The following is a 17,399-nucleotide window of genomic DNA, read 5'->3' as shown; positions in this document are numbered from 1 at the left end:
TTCTTAGGGACCTGCTGCAGGACAAGAGGGACAGTGCCTGCTTAAGAAGTGCTGGACAGTCTTGGATGAGGCTGGTGTGTGTGACCGTGGATGTGTGCAAGCCAGTGTGGTGGACTGGAGGAAGAGCTCTGGGTGGGAGCTCGAGCACCACTAAGTTCTACCATTGCCTAGAGCGCAAGGGAGACCTCAGGAGAGTCATTTCCCTCTCCAAGCCTCAGTTGACTCACCTGTACAATGGGTGAGAAGCAGAGACTAATTTCAAAGTTGTCTCCTAGCTTGATTTATAAATTATAGGGGTATGGAAATGAATTTGATTTCCTTGTGGTTAGCAACTTTTTTAAAGCTACCAATTATTGAACATGTTAATGATTACCAACAATCCTTTTTAAGGATTTCTAAGCATTTTACATATAGGAATTCATTTACTGCTCACAACCGTCCTAAGAGGTAGGTTCTTTGGTCATTCACATTATGTGCATGCTAAGGCACGTCAGTTGTGTCCGACTCTGTGTGGCCCTATGGACTGTAGCCTGCCAGGCTTCTCTGTCCATGGGATTCTTCAGGCAAGGATACTAGAGTGGGTTGCTGTGCCCTCCTCTAGAGGATCTTCCCGACGCAGGGATCGAACTTGTGTCTCTTACGTCTCCAGCATTGGCAGGTGGGTTCTTAACCACTAGCGCCACCTGGGAAGCCCCATCCCCATTACACAGATTAGAAGACCGAGGCACAGAGAGACTAAGGAACCAGCCCATGTAGTGCAGCTGAGATTCAAATCAGGAAGTCTGGCTGCAGATTCCGAGCTCCAGGCATTCCAGGCATTGTGTTACATGTTTGCCAAATCCTCTCCAATTTGCTGTTGAGAAATCTGAGACTCAGAGCAGTTGAGCAACAGCTGAAGGTCACACAGCTGGGAAGCAGCAGAGATGAGAGTCCAAGTTGGCCGGGCTCCAGAGTCTCCACTCTCCCTCACCCACCTCCTGCAGTCCTGCCAGATCCTCAAGTCCCCAAAGCTAGTTTACCTACTACCCCATGTTGCAGTGTCTCTTTAGGCAAATCAGTTCCTCCCTCGAACCTCAATTTTCCCAACTAGAGAATGATTAGAGGTTGGGCCCACTGATCTTTGAGGTTCCTTGCAGCTCCATGAGGCCATGGTTCAAGAGATGCTCAGCTTCGGGCTAAAAATTCAGATTTATAGCCTGGGGTTGTAACTGAGAAGGAAGAGGGGGCAAGGCACTGGTGATGGAAATAAGGGGAGTTTCGGAGGGGTCGTGGGGGCTGTGAACATGAGGCAGATGAGAGAAAGAAAGAGAGAGGCCCTGGGTATTCCCATTGAGTCCCTTCCTTGGTCCTAGGCCCCCACCCCACCTCAGGGTAGGCATGTGAGCACGTTGTGCAAGCGAGCAGCAACCAGGCTAGCAGTGAGCCGAGGTCAGTGCTTCTGAGACACAGCACTGTGGGGAATGGACATTGCTGGGGGTTTTGCAAATACTTGGAGATATTTTAGAAAAACGTATTTGAAGCCGAGGTGGCGTGTTTGTGCGGTTGGCCCGGCTTCCTGCTCATGACGGCTCTGTTGCATTCTTCCCCTTCAGGGAGGGAGGATATTTTCCCATGTGTAAGCTCACTAGGATGTGCACACCAGCGTTCCCACCCTTACGTCCCGGCATGCTCCCCTCAGGGCCCACAGTTGTGCTGGGGTGACCCCTCCCACCATGGCAGCTGCACTGATTAATATTAATGTGGCTGCTGGTGCCACGGCTCCACGTGCCAGCCTCATCCTTCTCAGGGCGCCGGTCCTGGCTTGAGCCCAGTGCAGCCCATGGAGGAGGGTACTGCAATGTGCTTATGAGATGAGAGAACGGGTTTCATTTCCAGGCAGGCTCTGTTTCCAGTGAAGCTCTTTTGCTTTGCAAAATTGATGGAATCACCTTTTCTTGAGGGTCTCAGCTTCCTTCTACCTCCAGACCCTGAGCTATTACGGTGCCAGGTCCTTCAGACACCTCCTCATATGTCACAGGCTGGACTAACCTCTCTGGCTTGGAGAAGCCGGGGACTGGGCAGGCATCAGAACACCCAGTGACATGGATCCTGGACCTGTGATGGGGACAGTGGCTATTCCTTCCCCTCCACAATGGGTGTCCACACAGTGGAAGGCCATCATTGCAATAGTGGCCAGCGAGGGTCTAGGGCAGACCTGACTCCCAAGCATCCAGTACAGGATATATCACGTGGGTCCTGTCTCAGGCTCCCTGAATCCAGGATGCCATGGCAGATGGGTGTCAGGGGATGGTCCTCTCTCTAAACACCATTTTGGGAGCCTGGGGAGACTGAGCAAGGGACAGGGGCTCCAGTTCCAGACTGAGCTGGGATAGATGAACAGGACAGTGTGAAAGTGCTGGTAAGGGTCAGGGAGGGTTCCCAGCCATAGACGTTACAGGGACAACTTGGTTCTTTTCAGAGCTCGGCTCAGACTGTGTCTCTAGATCACTGCTGACTGCACCGGCTTGGGTCCCATGAGCTCTGGAAAGGTGTTTGCAAGCTGGACACCCTGTCCTTCTGCCCCTCCTACCTCATTCAGCCACTCAGGGCCTGTGTCATTGGAAGGGCTCAGAGCATAGCTCAAGGCGACCTTGTGGCTCTGAGCATCTCTGAGCAATGAAGCCTGGGGGAGAAAAGGGCTGTGGGGGTGGTCAGGTGGGGCATGGGGTTTGCAAAAATAAGAACACACTCATTTGCCATTTACTGAAAAAAAAAAAACAAAAAACTTTTTTCCCTTTCTTTTAAAGTTGTTGTTTCCTCCAGGGAAAACTTTTATTTGTGTATGAGTAAAATATGCTCTCTTAATGAACTGAAAGCAGAACAGGATGAGAGATGTTTTGTCCCCGTGGCAAAGAACAAAGCGGCAGCTCATTGGCTGGCGGCAGTCACCCATCCCCGGCCCCTAACCTTTCTCCTTGCCTGCTCCTCCCTTCGGAGCCGAGCTGAGGCCTGAGATGGGCCGGCCATACTTCATCTCTGCCCCAGAATCCTGGCTGGGAACATGGCTTTGGCGGGGCCTGGCCTGTGGGAAGCACCACACCCCTTCAGCGTGGAGAGCCTGAGGAGAGGTGGCAGGCGAGGGGTCAGCATGCTTTTAGGAGGCTTGGAGGCTGCCGATTCTTGCTGGCTTGGATGACAGAGGAAAAAGAGAGATGGAGGCGGGGATTCAGAAAGTTAGTTTGACCCACTGGCATCCCTGTTCCCCTGCTCAGGCGAGGAGTCTCCCCATGATCTCTGGTCCTGGGGACAAAGCCTGGCTTTCTGGAAGACCTCGCCTTGAGTCTTGGGGAGGACTTCTTTTGAGAAGAACATTGATCTGGAATGTTCGCCAGGCCCCTTCTACCACCTAGATTTCACCAACACCCGCTCCCCTTCACTCCGCGAGGTGTGAGCTCTTTCTTGACTTTCACCTCTGGTTTGGGGTTTAGAGGATAATGGTCTTGGTTTTGGAGTGTTGCAGGATCTGGGGTAGCTTATCAACCACGTCTCTTCGCAACCTTGGTTGAGGTAGCTAGCGAGGGTTGGTGTTCTTCTGTCTTCTGCGGCTCAGGTTTTTACAAGATAAACCTCAATGGCCAGACCAACCTTTCCCTCAGCAGCTGTTGTATTTTCTTCTCCATGTCCCTAATCTGAGGGGCCCTGGGAGAGGTCCCTCTAGTCCTGGTGGAGGCGCCTCCTATGGGGAGAAGGTGGTGGTGGTCTCAGCCTCCACACTCATGGAGGACCGCCGGGTGTGCCGGCAGGAAGACCACTGCCGCAGCCGCTCCTGGCTGAGGCAGCCCAGGTCCTTGAAGAGCTTGAAGAGGTCGCTGCGGAACTTGACGCCGATGAAGGCGTACAAGAAAGGGTTGACACAGCAGCGGACGCAGGCCAGGCTGTAGGTGACATCGTAGGCGATGTTGAGTTGCTTGCTGAGCTCGCAGCTGGTGCCACTGGTGATGTTGAAGTTGGCCACCGTCTGGGCCAGAACCACCCCATTGTAGGGCAGTTGGAAGGCTACAAAGACCACGACCACGGCGATGATCACCTTGATGGCCTTGTTGCGCTCGAAGTTGCGTGCCTGGAGCAGGGTGCGGATGATGACGAGGTAGCAGAAGCTCATGGCCATCAGGGGGATCAGGAAGCCTACCACCATCTGGGCCACCTGGATGGTGATCAAGGCCTCCACGTGCTCGGGGACAAGGGAGCACCGCAGTGCCTGCTCGCTGCTGCTCTTCTGGATCCCGCTGTACATCAGCTCTGGGGTGGAGAGCACCATGGCCAGGATCCAGATGCCCAGGCAGGAGAGCTTGCTGATGAGGAGGACGCGGGCACGGTGGCGGTGGGCCGAGACGGCCTGGACGATGGCTACGTAGCGGTCGATGCTGATGCATAGCAGCAGGAGCATGCCGCTGAAGAAGCTTACCTTGTAGATGCCAAAGATGAGCTTGCAAACGTGGACCCCAAAGACCCAGGACTTGGCCGCGCTGTAGGCCCAGAAGGGGAGGGTGAGAAGGAAGAGAATGTCCGCCAGGGCCAGGTTGAGCAGGTACGTGTCGGTCATGGTCTTGAGCCTCTTGAAATAGATGTAGGTCAGCATGACCAGCCCGTTGCCCAGCAGGCCCACGAAGCAGATGATGGAGTACATGATCGGCAGGAACCAGGCTTTGAAGTTCCGCACGTCCTTCTTGAAGCACACGGACTCGTACAGCGTGTAGTCCACCGTGGTGTTGTCTCCGATGTAATCGTCCGTGACCTCATCCTGGCAGAGGCACACCTGTGGGGAAGGAACATGCTCCAGCTTAGCTGGGTGGGTCAGAATCTCACTGCCCTGGGACCGTCTGGAGCAGTGGTTTCCAACTGTGATCAGCATCATCTGCAAATTCTCAGACCCCATCTGAGACCCACTGAACCCAAATGTCAGGAGCTGGGGCCCAGGAACCTGTTTTTCTAAACTTTCCAGGTGATTCTCCAGTTTGAAATTGTTGGCTTCTCGAAGTTTAACATGAACTTGAACTTGGGGATTTTGTTCATAGGATGTAGCAGGATGGGGTGAAGCCTGGGATTCTGCATTTCCAGTAAGTAGCAAGTCTTCTGAGAGACTTGATCTTACAGGTGTTAATGGAAGACTAGAAATGGTCTAGGCTTGGGGGTCAAAAGAGCCTTGGGCTGGTTAAATATACTTCATCTCTCCAAGCCTCAGTTTTCTCATCTGTGAAATGGAGATGAATACTATCTCCTTCACATGGTTGTTGTGAGGATCCTAACTGGGATTCTGGCATCCTTTTGTCTTTGTGGAGCTTTGATTTTGCCTGCTGGTAACTCCAGGAGAATGGGATGGTAGGGTCTTTCTTTTTGAGCCTCCTTTGGAATCTGGTAGAAAGAACTTTCCAAGGGAGGGGGCCTACAAAAATAGCCCAGCTTTTGAGGGAAAATCCACTTGGGCTAAAGTTGAGGAGGGCCCAGAGTGAGAAGGTGGTGGTGGTTATAGTCGCTCAGTTGGGTCTGACTCTTTGCGACCCCATGGAATGTAGCCCACCAGGCTCCTCTGTCCATGGGATTTCCCAGGCAAGAATGCTGGAGTGGGTTGCCATTTCCTTCTCCAGGGGCTCTTCCCAACTCAGGGATCGAACCTGTGTCTCCAGCATTGCAAGTGGCTTCTTTACCCCTGAGCCACCAGGGAAGTGGAGTGAGAAGAGAGGAAGGTAAAACCTGTTAAGAGCCCACAAAGCCCTGGGTTGGGGCAAGATGCTGTCATCATGGGTGGTGAGTGACTGGAAGGCTTATGGATCCCTGGGGCCCAAAGCACAGAGATCGGCAGGCAGCAGGAGTCCAGGCAATGCGGGCCCAAGTGGATGGCAGGGCCACAGCCTCAGCTGTGAGTCCTCTTGAGCACAGGAAGGAAGCACAGCCATGTCTCTGCCTTCCCTCCATCTTCCCACCCTCTCCCCACACCTTACTCCTCTCTTCCTCGCTGTCTCTTCTGACAAATTCCAATCAGTAGGGCTCACATGTCAGGGCTTTTTTTTTTTTTAGCCTATCTGCAGGGCAGGGTGAAGGTTCAGGCAGACGGCTGTGATTTGATCAATGAAGGAGACACATGGGGTGGCTGAGCGGTGCAGGGCGGGGAGCTGGGCTGGAAACTGCCTCAGCTCCTGGTCCGTCCTCTGGGAATGGGGCCCTGGGCAGCCTTGTATGATGGATTTTCACAATTGGGCAACTGGAGGGACCGTAGAGGTGATGAAAGGAGGCTCTTGGAGAAACAATGTGACTGGTTCAAGGTTACTCAGCCAGAACGGGAACCCAGTCTCCGGATTTGCCTGTGTCCTGTCTCTTTCTCACTTCCAAATTCTGGATTCATCACTGTTCTGTGTGGGGACAGGGTGAGGACCAAATCATATCCTGGAGCCTTTTGGGGGGCATTGCTGTCTTGAGAAGAGATGTCAGTGGCAACCCTTTTCTCTTTTCCAGGTACGATTGCAGTCTGGGAGGCCTGTGAGAGGCTGGCTGTCCTTGGCTGCCCAGGGTAACACCCGAGACCTCAGATCTGGACGTAAGGGGGTTCTGGGCTTCAGCGGGCAATACACCCAGCCTCTATGACATGTGCTTCTCACTGCCCCCTTCTGCCTCCTCTTTCTCTTCTTTGTACCTGCCCCACCCCTCACCAGGGGCCACCAGGCTTGCTGTCTCTGCAGCCCACAGCCCCACCACATCCTGCCCCATCTAAGCCACCCCCATCTCCCCAGGTAAAGAGGAGGATGAGCCCAGCTGTCCCTCATCCCCTCCCCAACCTTCCAGCCTCCACTGTTAGCACTCTAGCCCTTTGGAGTCCTGGGAAGAGGGGAGACGGTGGGGAGGGAGTGCTGATGGGGAAGGGGGCCAGGCTGTAGGCTACAACCCAAGCTCCAGGAGGCCTCTGGGATGGGGCTTTGGGAACAGTGCCCAGCTTGGGGCCTGCCTCTGGCCAGAGCTCCTGGAAAACTGCCTCTCTGGCCTCCAGACCTGGGGAGGAGCCAAATTCTGAAGCACTGCCTCTCCAGCTCTGGCCTCAGCCGCCTCCTCTGGCTCCAGCAGAGCTCCCAACCCCAGCAAAGTCGGGGGAAGAGTGGATTTCTAACTCTGGCACTTGGTGGGTGTGGATTTTTCTGTCTCCACATCTGGGATTGAGAAGTTGAGACCTGTAAGCTGGTGACCTTTGCTCCTCCAGAGTTCTGGGCCCCCCTGAAGGATGGGTTCCATCCACCCTCCGTCCCTCCAGGGTCCCCATCCTCCCCTCCCCTTCCCCCAGTGTGGCTCAGATCAGTCTATTTCAGAAAAGGGAACTGGGTCTTCGAAGGGAGTGTTTAGCTGGAGGTCTTGGGGGGAAGATATCTTTGGGGCGATGGGATAGTAAGCTGCCCGCAGGTTCTTTCCTAATGTCACATGTGAAGCCAACAGGTTCTTTTCTCATCTCACATATGAAGATTTACACGCATGGGTGTGGGCACATATGTTTCAGATCCAGTAACCTCACAGTCTTCGCTTCTCCTGGGTGGGGATATTGGAAGTGAAGTGGGGAATGCAGGGTAACCTGCTTTTCCAAAAGTTTTAATTGAAATGGATAAAGGAATTCAGAGAATACCTGTGGCTTTCTAGGGTCACTCAGCAGATGGAGAGGGTGATCATCAGCTTAAAGAAGACCAAATTTGTGCCTGGGTCTATTTCTTTCCAGTAAATGCCCAGTGACTCCACCAGAACCCCAGGTCCTGGGTTTGGGAAGGGCTAGGCTTGCTGAGGGGCATTTGGGAAAGGAAAGAGAGCTTTCCTTGGCAGGCTGGACACCTCACCTGGAAAATGACGAGGAGGGCCACCACCAACACGTTCTTCATTGGCTTCCCTGAAGGAGACAAGGTGAGAAAATTATTGCTCAGCCATGCTGGCTCTTTGTTATGAAAAAAACCCCACAGAGCCAGGGAGAACGTGGGGAACTTTCATCACAAGTTCTGGACACTGTGTTTGAGAATCTGAGAACCAGATTTTGCCTTGGAGCACCTGGCCAGCTGCCCAATCTCACTGCCCTCACCTCTTATTCCTCCTCAGCTCCAGAAGGGGTCCTGCAAAGGAGGGGGATCAGAAGGCAAGGCAGGCGCCCCCCCCCCCCCCCCGCCTTGGCTCTTCAGGGTCTCTTTTGGAATTGAAAAGTCCACCCTGGCCCAAATTATCCCTCAAGGTTGAGCTACAGCTGACCTTGACTCCGTGTCTGGATGATCCCCTCCTATTCCATGCTATGCAGGAAGCAAGACCCTGAGGTGGTGGAGGTAGTGTGTGGGTGTCCTGCTCTGCTCTGGTGCCAGGAGCCAATGGGGGGCATTTTTCCTGCACCCAGTGGGTGGGCAGCCACCTCTGAAGCCCTGACTGTCTCCTGATGGAGGCTGGCTGAGGAAGTAGACTGATTTCGCAGGGCTGCATGGAGTGTTCCTTACTGCCTCTTAATGGCAAATAGGAAAGTTCTTCAGGGCCCATGGGGCTCCCTGAAACAGCCCTCACCCGCTGTCATCCATCCACATTCCCTGGTGGTTCACCTGGACCATGCCCCCAGTCTGCCTTTGGGCCAGGGACATCGTCCCTTTTACCCAGTTCAGGCCCATAAATGAGGAGGTGCCCAGAGACTGTGTGCTGCTGAATGAATGAAAGACTTATTTGCCCTTCTCCCAAGCTGCCCTGTGGGGACCTTGCGTGTGGCTCTGTGACAGGAGTGAGGCCATTCCCCCAGGTCACTTGACTTGCGTGGATATGTTTTCTCTTCTTTAACTTGCTTCTAATCTAGGGCCTTGGTGGAAGAGAAAAGAGGCAGGTGAAAGAGAAAAATGGTGGGAAGGAGTGAGTCAGAGCCTGGGTACTTTCTGGAAGCCAAGAGGCCCTCCTTAGTTCTGAACGGCAGGTTGAGAATCCAGGTTGTCACAAGGCCTGATGTGAGCCCTGGCGGCTCAGTCCTGCTTGGTGGCTGAGTTGAGAGCTGGACTTGGAGTTTATTTCTTCCAGGGGGTCAAGCAGGGGAGACCAAGCAAGTCGACAGGGTGATTTATACAGAAGTCTTATCTCACTTAAAGTCCGAGAGCTATGCCCTCTTCATCTTTGTAAAACCCCTTCCTATAATTGGACCAGCCCATGGGAGACAGTAACTATGATGCCAGGAATGAATCCAAGGCAGGACTTGCTGACCCATCGCATCTCTAGTCTCAGGAGGGTCAATAGATCAATGCTTGGGACCCCGCTTCTAGCACCTTCTGGAGGCCCAGGGCTCCCTTCAAGCAAGCAAGGAATTCTGCTTCCCAAGATGCAGCGGCACAGGGCCAGTGAATCCGTAAGCTTGGCCACAGCACCACCTGCTGGAAATTTCATGACATGACCTCCAAGTTGCTGTTATCCAGGGAGTTTGCCTAAGACAGGAATTCTGGGGTTGGGGTGTCTTGGAGGGAGGAGGAAGGGCATGGAGTCACATAAATAAACAAGCATTTCTCCTGTTATACTGCACATTACTGCTAGGCACATCTTCCTCAATCATAGCTCTGATGCCAATCCCCACCATGCCCTCCTGCTAAATCCTTAGGACCTCTCTACCAGTCCTAAGGATGACAGCCTGATGCTGAGCGTGGTTGGCCAGCCCTCCACTGTCTACTTGGACCTGCTTTCCTAGCTTCATCTTCTGTTTCCGGGGGCAGGAGCTGTCATCCCTGACTTGCCCCTGAGTATTTGCAGTCCTGGGTGGGAATGGATTTTTGTGCAAGATCACCGCTCCTCTCTCTCATCCCCCTTCCTTGCTGAATTATCCTGAGAGCCCTTGAGCTCGAGTCCACATCTCTACCCTAAAGCACACTCTCTTCGCGGTCCAACGAGCTGCCCAACCTCCACTGACTCATCTTGATGTGAAGCGCTCGAGGTTTCTTTAAACACGTACCAGTCTTTCGGTTACTCTAGAGAAAGCCTGCTCTGACTGTCAGTGAGAACTGAGAAACCTCAAGGTTTTGATGTCACAACGGGTGAAACACGAGGAGCAAGAGTTGTGTTCCTATTTCACTCCATCAAGCTCCTTTCCTGGGCCCTGTCTCATCCTTTGGCCACTGGCTGGGGGAGGGCTCAGGAACGGGGCTGGAGGATGTGTGTAGGTGAGGTCTCCTTCCAGGTGTGTTGGAGAAGATGGTTGAGCAGGGATCTTCTAGGACCAGCATAGGCTGTTTTTCAAGAAAGGTGACCAAACAGGAACTTGGGGAAACTCTGGTGTGAAGCACAGGGGGCCTGGTCAACGGCCTTGACTCAAATGATTTTTGTCTGTTACAAAGTCATAAAGCAACTGGCCTTGGGCAGCCACCGGCGTGGGGCCAGAGAACTTGGGAATCTCAGGGGCTGAGGAGTGGTTGAGTGATGCATTGGGTATTTTCTGAGTTCTCGAGTTTCTAGTAATGATTACAACGAAAAGGAAATTCCCTAGAACTCCAACCTTAGCTCCCGGTGAGAGAAACTAGAGATCAGTGACTTTCCCAAAGTCATACAGCCGACTGGTAGTGTAGCTGGGCTTTGAATCCATTTAGTTTCAGAAACCACACTCCCAATTCCTCTTCCGTGCTGCCTCCCAGACTTTATGTTCCGTTCCCTCCTAATATCCTGTGAGTTACCCTTGTGAGCCTCACTCTATATTTCAGAAAATAGAAGCTCAGAGAGGTTAATCCACTTGTCTGGGTCACACAGCTGCAAGGAGATGGGTCTGAGATTTTTGGATGGAACTCCTGCTACTTCGTTTCCATTGAGTCTGCTGTGTATTGGGGCCTCTTTGGAGCATCAAGTGAATCCACATTCTCCTCCACCTATTGGTCACTGGTTCTGTTGCCTCTATCCCTTAACATCCCAGAGCTGGCCGCACTTCTACCCTGACATAAGGCTTTGCCACCACAGAGCTCCTCTGAAACACAGGTCACAATATTTAACTCACCTAACTGGAACAGAAAAATCTTCACTGGCTTCTCATTGCTTTCAGTAAAAAAGCCCAAACTTTTTCAGCAATGCCACACAGACTCTTAAAGATTGACCCTGCCTGTCCCTCCTACTTCCCTTCCTTCTCAGTATAGCCAGGTTCTATACACTCTCCTCAACTTGCCTCTTTCTTGTCCCTATTAGTTTTTATTAGAGCTGACCAGCTGGGAGCCTGCAGGGTGAGTCCACAGGATATTCTGCTTTGTTACATGGAGTTTTCAAAAAATTGGATTTTGACGCCTTTAGGTGGGGCTAACCTCTGAATCACTCCACTGTCCTCCACTTACTATATCTTATGTCCATTCCCTCAGTTACATTACTGACAGTTGAGCCATTGAGATCGCTAGTCCTGCTACCTCCTAGGCCCCTTGCTCCTCCTTGTCTGCTTTGAAAACTCCTACACATCCTTCAAAACCCAGCTTAAATGCCCCCTGACTCATAGTCACTGTTCGTTTCTTTAGGTTTCACAACTGCTCTCCTTTTATCCCATCAGCACTCTCTCTCCCCCTCTTGCAATGGCTCATTGACACGTGTGTCTCTCCCCCCCACCAGACTGGTCCTGCCTGAATTCTTCCATCAATAGCAGTTGACTGAAAGTACCAAGCAAAGAAGAGAGATTTCCCAACAGCTCCCCCAGGCTGCAGGGTTCCCCTCTTCCCCAGTCAGGCTCCCCAAAGGCCAGAGGGATTGGCCCTAAATTCCTTCAACATCTCCCTCTGCCACTATCTCTGGCTGAGCTGTGGGAAATGAGTATCCCATGGCTCATTTTTTTTCTTCTCTGCTTTGGAAATTTCTAACTGAAGTCTTAGGCCCCATTTCTTGAAGATGGACGGGGAAGACGTCTCGGGGCTGCCCATTCAAATCGTGAAAAAGGCCAGCTCAGCCCTGGTTCTGGCGTTTCTCATTATGTGTAACAGAAACTCTACCCCTCACCCACCTCAGGCGCCCTGCAGGGCTGACAAAGAGAAAGAAACAGATCCTTTGTGGCTTATCCGTCCTACAAACGGCCCAGAGCCCTGGAGCCTGATCTGAGCAAAGTGTCTCAGAGATGTCCCCTCCTACCAGTATTGGGGGCTCAGTCAGCCGTTGGAGCTCTCTCGAATTGAGTGAAGCAGTGAGAGAATCGTTTTATCCTGGAGACATGTCCTGCATTAAAGGGAACTCCCTCCCCCATTAATGCCTGTGAATCTAGCACCCCAAACCTAGTCCTTGGGAGGAGGACCCTCCGTGCTGTGCTGTGGCTGCCCTCACGGGCTCATCTCTCTCTGACTCTGTGCTCAGTCATTTCATGGCTTGAAATCGGCTGACAGCTTTCAATCAGCTATGATGGGAGAATTTACACTGTGGAAACTGGCAAGCACTACACACCAGGGAGCCGGTTCTCTAGCCTTTACCAGTGCACCACGGGGACCTGTTTGGTTTCTTTCACAGAGGTCAAGCAGAGGAGCAGGATCGGGGTCTCCAGGGAACGATGTCTGCATTCTGGTACCATGGTTAGTGGTGGTGGATGTCTGGGAAGTGGGATTAGTGGGCAGGCTGCTGGGAGGAGGGGAAGTTGGAAGAGATTTTTAAAAACTAAAGTCAGAGTTCTTGATGCCATTCATTCATTCCACAAACCTTTTTCTGCTCACACCTCCAAAGTCCGTGGGAATCAGAGATGCAAGAATCAAAGCCTGCCTTCCAGGAGTTCTGGGTCGGGGGGCGGGGGGTGCAACAGCCACTTTAGCCCTTTGACAGCTGTTTGCTGAGTAGACCCTGGGTTCCGAGTGGGCGGGAAAAGCCAACATGAAGGCAAGAGGCTGTGGTGTGATGGGGAGGGGTGTGAGGACAGCAGAGGATGAACAGGGAACCTTCACTTTTTAAAGCCAACCCCTTGTGGCTTTGAGGCTGCTGTGGTGTTTGTTTGCTGGTGAGAACAAGCCGTCCAGGAACCTGGCCTTTGTAGCCTCAGCTCAGTCTGACTTAAGCTGAGATTTGTAAATGGGGTGTATGGAGCTGGGTGAACCCCTCAAGAAGCTGCTTGGGGCTTCCCTTGGACTCCCTCTAGTAAAGACCAAGGTTAGACCAGAGGATGGATTTTGGAAAGGGAAGAGCCATCTCCCTGGGTAGAAAAAGTCAGTGAGACTGGGGGCTGAGTTGGAGGCCCTGGCTGTGACTTCTCCCAGCTGAAGGCCCCTCGTGGTCTCATTTCCTGTTGCCCATTCAACCTTTGACCGGCAAGAGGCAACAGCTTTCCCGTGGGATGTGCAGCAGAGAGAAAAAAAAGCACAGCTTGTGTTGCTTGTATAGTGTCATTTACATAATGCACTCACCTTGAATCTGCCTCTCGTCATAACCCTAAGAGAGCAGACAAGCTTAGCCCTATTTAGCCTGGGAGAGAGGTGGGAATAGGAGGGCAAATGGAGGGTCCTGAACCCTCCAAGAGTTCTCTGATGAAACAGGGCCCCCGAGAGCCTTCCCCATCACCCCCTGGCTAACTAGAGCAGGTGCTGTCTAGACCTCTACCACCCCAGCCCTGGCACCTTCTGCAGAACCTACTATTCTTGGTAACAGTGGTCACCCCCTTCCCCTGGTCCGAAAGAAGTGCCTGGAGGAACAGGGGGGCACGTTCTCTAGGAGGAGCCACGGATTCCCACCAAAGCCACCTGGTTCCTCTGGGAGGCTCCCCCATGCCTTCCACCCCCATTCCACAAAGTCATTCTGGGCATCCAAGTGACCCCGGTAACTGCTCTCTCACTTTGGGGGAGGCTCACTCACCCAGGTCCATGACTCTCTCGGCGGCTGAAACCACACAGGAAGGTTGTGCCGGGGCTCTGTCTGGGGAGGATGTGGTTCGAGCCCCTTTTAAGCTCTGAGAGGAGCCACCCTCTCCCCTGCCCCTCCCACCCCAGCTCCTCCCCCTGGTCCGGCCTCACTCAGGGTCTGGACTCAGGTGGCTTCCTGGGACCAAAGGGTGTGTGGGGTATAAGAAGGTGAAAGAGAAGGACGGCCCACTCACCGGTCATAGGATCATGAATCATTAGGTAATTTGCATTCAGAAAGCCCCCCCTTGCAGACTCAGGGCTCCGCCCGAGGCAGGGGAATGAAACTATTTATTGATGTGACAAGTGTTTGCAGCCTGGGTATCACATGCCAGGGAGCTGGAGATAAGTGAATCCATCCCCATCCTTCCCTTGCCCTCCTCAGTGTCACAGGGGACTACATTTCCCAAACTGCTTTGCCCTCTGGCTTTTGGGTAGGTTTGGCCAATGGGAGGCACTGACTGATGTTGGAAAGCAGAAGAGGAGGGATGTGCCAGGATCTCTCTCTTTTCTTGAAATTTATTTATTTTTAATTGGAGGATAATCACTTTACAATATTCTGTTGGTTTCTGCCGTACATCAACACGAGTCAGCCATTGGACCAGGTTGTCTTTTTTTCCTCTTTTTCCTTTTCTTTCATTTTCTTTTCTCTTTCCTCTAATCTTCTCTTTCTTTCCTTTCAAGTAAAATTTTATTGAGATATAATTCACAAATAAATTCACCCTTTTAAAGAGTACCAGTCAAAAAAAATTTTTTTTGGTATATTCAGAGTTGTGCAATCATCACCACAATCGATTTTAGAACATTTAAAATAGCTTCCTCCTGAAAAACCACCCCTCCTCAACCCTTACTCATTAGAAATGACTCTCCATATCCCCTCCATCCCCACCCCCAGCCATTGGTAACAACAAATCTACTTCCGTCTTTTACGGATTTGCCTATACTAGACATTTCACATAAATAGAACTATTCTCTGTGTGGCCTTTGTGTCTGGCTTCTTTCACTTAGCATAGTGTTTTCAGGGTTCACCGTGTTGTTATAGATACCAATGCTTCATTCTTTTTTATGTCACAATAATATTCCATCGTGTGCATATATACTCCATTTTGTTTATCCAGGATGAGTTGGACATCTGGGTTGTTTCCAGTTTGTGGCCATAGTGAATAATGGTGCTAGGAACATTCATATACACGTTTTTGTGTGGAGATATGCTTCTTTTTCTCTAGAGAACATGCCTACGAGTGAAAATGTTGGGTCATATTGCAACTACATGTTTAACATTTCAAGGAACTGTCAAGCTTTTCCCAAAGTGGCCTCACCATTTTTCATTCTCATCAGCAATGTATGAAGGTTCTACATCCTCAACAAGACCTGTACTCTCTATTTTTTTTTTTTTTTTTTTTTTTTAGCCATCCTAGTGGGTGTGACGTGGTTTTGCTTTGTGTTATCCTAACGACTAATGACGGTGAGTGCCTTTTCATGTGCCTGTTGACCGTTTGTGGGCTTCCCCGGTGCCTCAGTGGTAAAGAATCTGCCTGCCAGTGCAGGAGACATGGGCTCAATTCCTGGGTTGGGAAGATCCCCTGGGGAAGGAAATGGGAACCCACTTCAGTATTCTTGCCTGAGAAATCCCATAGATAGATGGGGTTGCAAAAGAATCAGATGAGACTTAGTGACTAAACAACAACAACACAACATTGACCACTTATCAATTTTACTTGGAAAAAGGTCTATTTAAATCCTTTGACCATTTTAAAACTGGATTATTTGCTTTTTAACTGTTGAGTTATAGGAGTTCTTTATGTAGTCTTGAAACAAGAGCTTTATCAGATACATGACCTATAAATATTTCCCCCCAGCCTGTGGATTATCTTCACTGCCTTCATGGTATCCTTTGATGTACAAAACTTTAAAATTATGAGCAAATTATTTTTCTTTATTCGCATACTTTTTGTGTCATATCTAAGAAAACAGTGCCTAATTCAAGTCCATGAAGATTTATTCTTATGCTTCCTTCTGAAAGTTTTATGGTTTTAGTTCTGACATTCTTTTTGAGTTAGTTTTTGTGTATCATGCATATTCCCTTCTATTCCAAGTTTGTTGAATTTTGTTAGATGCCTTTTCTCTGTCCGTTGATATGATAATTTTTGTCCTTTATTCTATCAAATGTGGTGTATTATAGAGACAGACTTTTAAATGTCAAACCAATGTGAATTCCTGGGATAATTCACTTGGTCATGGTGTATAATCTTTTTTTTTTTTTTTCTTATGTATGTTTCTAGATTTGGTGAGGATTTTTGTTGAGGATTTTGGCATCTATATTTATAGGGGGTAGTTTCATTTTCTTGCAATATATTTTTGTAGTTTGGTATTGGGTAAGTCTAGTTGAAGGTTTGTCAATTTTGCTGATCTTTTCAATGTACCAGCTTCTGGTTTTATTGACTTTCTCTGTTTTTCCTATTCTGTATTTCATTTAAATAAATATTTCTAGCCTTTGTTACTTTCTTCCATCTTTTTGAATCAGGTTTAGTGTGTTCTTCTTGTTCTGATTTCTTAAGGTAAAAGCTTAGGTTCTTTATTTGAGATCTTTCTTCTTTTTTCTAATATAGGCTTTTAAAGTTGCAAGTTTCTCACTAAGTACATCTTTAGCTATACCCCATAGGTTTTAAAATTTTTAGTTGGAGGATAATTGCTTAACAATGTTGTGTTGGTTTCATCCCATAGTTTTTTATATGGTGTGTTTTCATTTTTATTCATCTCAAAGTATTTTCCAGTTTCTTTCCCTGTGAATCCTTCTTTGAACCGTTGATTATCTAAGAGTGTATTGTTTAATTTCTGCATATCTATGAATTCTTCAAATTTCCTTCTGTTATTGACTGTGGTCAGAGAACATACTTTATATGATCTCAATTCTTTTAAATTTATTGAGATTTGTTTTATGTCCTAACATATGGTCTATCTATGTTCCATGTGCACCTGAGAAGAATGTGTATCCTGTTGTTGTGAAGAGTTCTATAGATATCTAATAGATCCAATTGATACATACTGTTGTTCATGTCCTTTATTTCCTTATTGATCTACTGCCTCATTGTTGTACTCATTATTAAAAGTAGCATATTGAAGTCTCTGACTATGATTGTTGAATTGTGTATTTCTCATATTTCTCCCTCCAGTTCTGTCAATGTTTGTTTCACGTATTTTTGGTTTCTGTTGTTTAGGTGAGTGTCTGTTTACTGGTTATGTTCTCTGGATAGATGACCCTTTTTATCAGTATAACATATCTTTTGTCTCTGCAAACAATTTTTGTCTTAAAATCTATTTTGATTGATATTAGTATAGCCTTTCCAATATTTTGAGGGGTAAATATTTGCATATTTTTCCATTGTTAGGATATTTCCTTTCTCTCTCTGCTTCCAACAGCCAGTGCATCCCCAGCCATGGCCACATGTTTTTGATCCCAGAGTCCATCAGCCAACCCCTATCTCTGTTGTGCCAGCACCTGATGAGTAACCTGCACCTTAGTTCCAACTCCTGCCCTATTTTCTGGGCTCTGGTAGCACTACCAGAGGGATG

General features: G+C 49.7%; 1 protein-coding gene and 1 long non-coding RNA gene across 4 annotated transcripts in view; one reads left to right on the top strand and one right to left on the bottom strand.

Annotated features, from left to right (window-relative positions):
• Positions 1-2,759: 2,759 nt before the first annotated feature.
• On the bottom strand, positions 2,760-13,913 carry CCR7 (C-C motif chemokine receptor 7). The gene is made up of 3 exons (XM_043469806.1): positions 13,783-13,913; positions 7,845-7,894; positions 2,760-4,795 (listed from the first exon to the last, which is right to left on the bottom strand). Exons 1-3 carry the CDS (start codon positions 13,790-13,792, stop codon positions 3,716-3,718), a joined length of 1,140 nt encoding a protein of 379 aa, XP_043325741.1. The 5' UTR covers positions 13,793-13,913; the 3' UTR covers positions 2,760-3,715.
• Positions 5,973-17,399, top strand: part of LOC122442260 — a 31,909-nt gene continuing 20,482 nt past the window's right edge. For 2 of the 3 annotated variants that reach the window (XR_006269620.1, XR_006269619.1), the window contains exon 1: positions 5,973-7,908. This is a non-coding gene — a long non-coding RNA (uncharacterized LOC122442260). Of the gene's footprint in view, positions 7,909-15,235; positions 15,292-17,399 lie in introns of all 3 variants that reach the window. The other variant, XR_006269617.1, reaches the window with a different exon arrangement.

This window comes from Cervus canadensis, chromosome 1 (genome assembly GCF_019320065.1).
Source record: "Cervus canadensis isolate Bull #8, Minnesota chromosome 1, ASM1932006v1, whole genome shotgun sequence".
In the NCBI taxonomy this organism is placed as follows: Eukaryota; Metazoa; Chordata; class Mammalia; order Artiodactyla; family Cervidae; genus Cervus; species Cervus canadensis.
This window is presented reverse-complemented; position numbering and strand designations above follow the sequence as displayed.

Excerpts from the sequence above, each read along its gene's own strand:
- CCR7 (XM_043469806.1), bottom strand. Across the intron at positions 4,796-7,844 it reads CCCTCCTCGTCATTTTCCAG|GTGTGCCTCTGCCAGGATGA; the intron begins GTGAGGTGTCCA and ends CCTTCCCCACAG.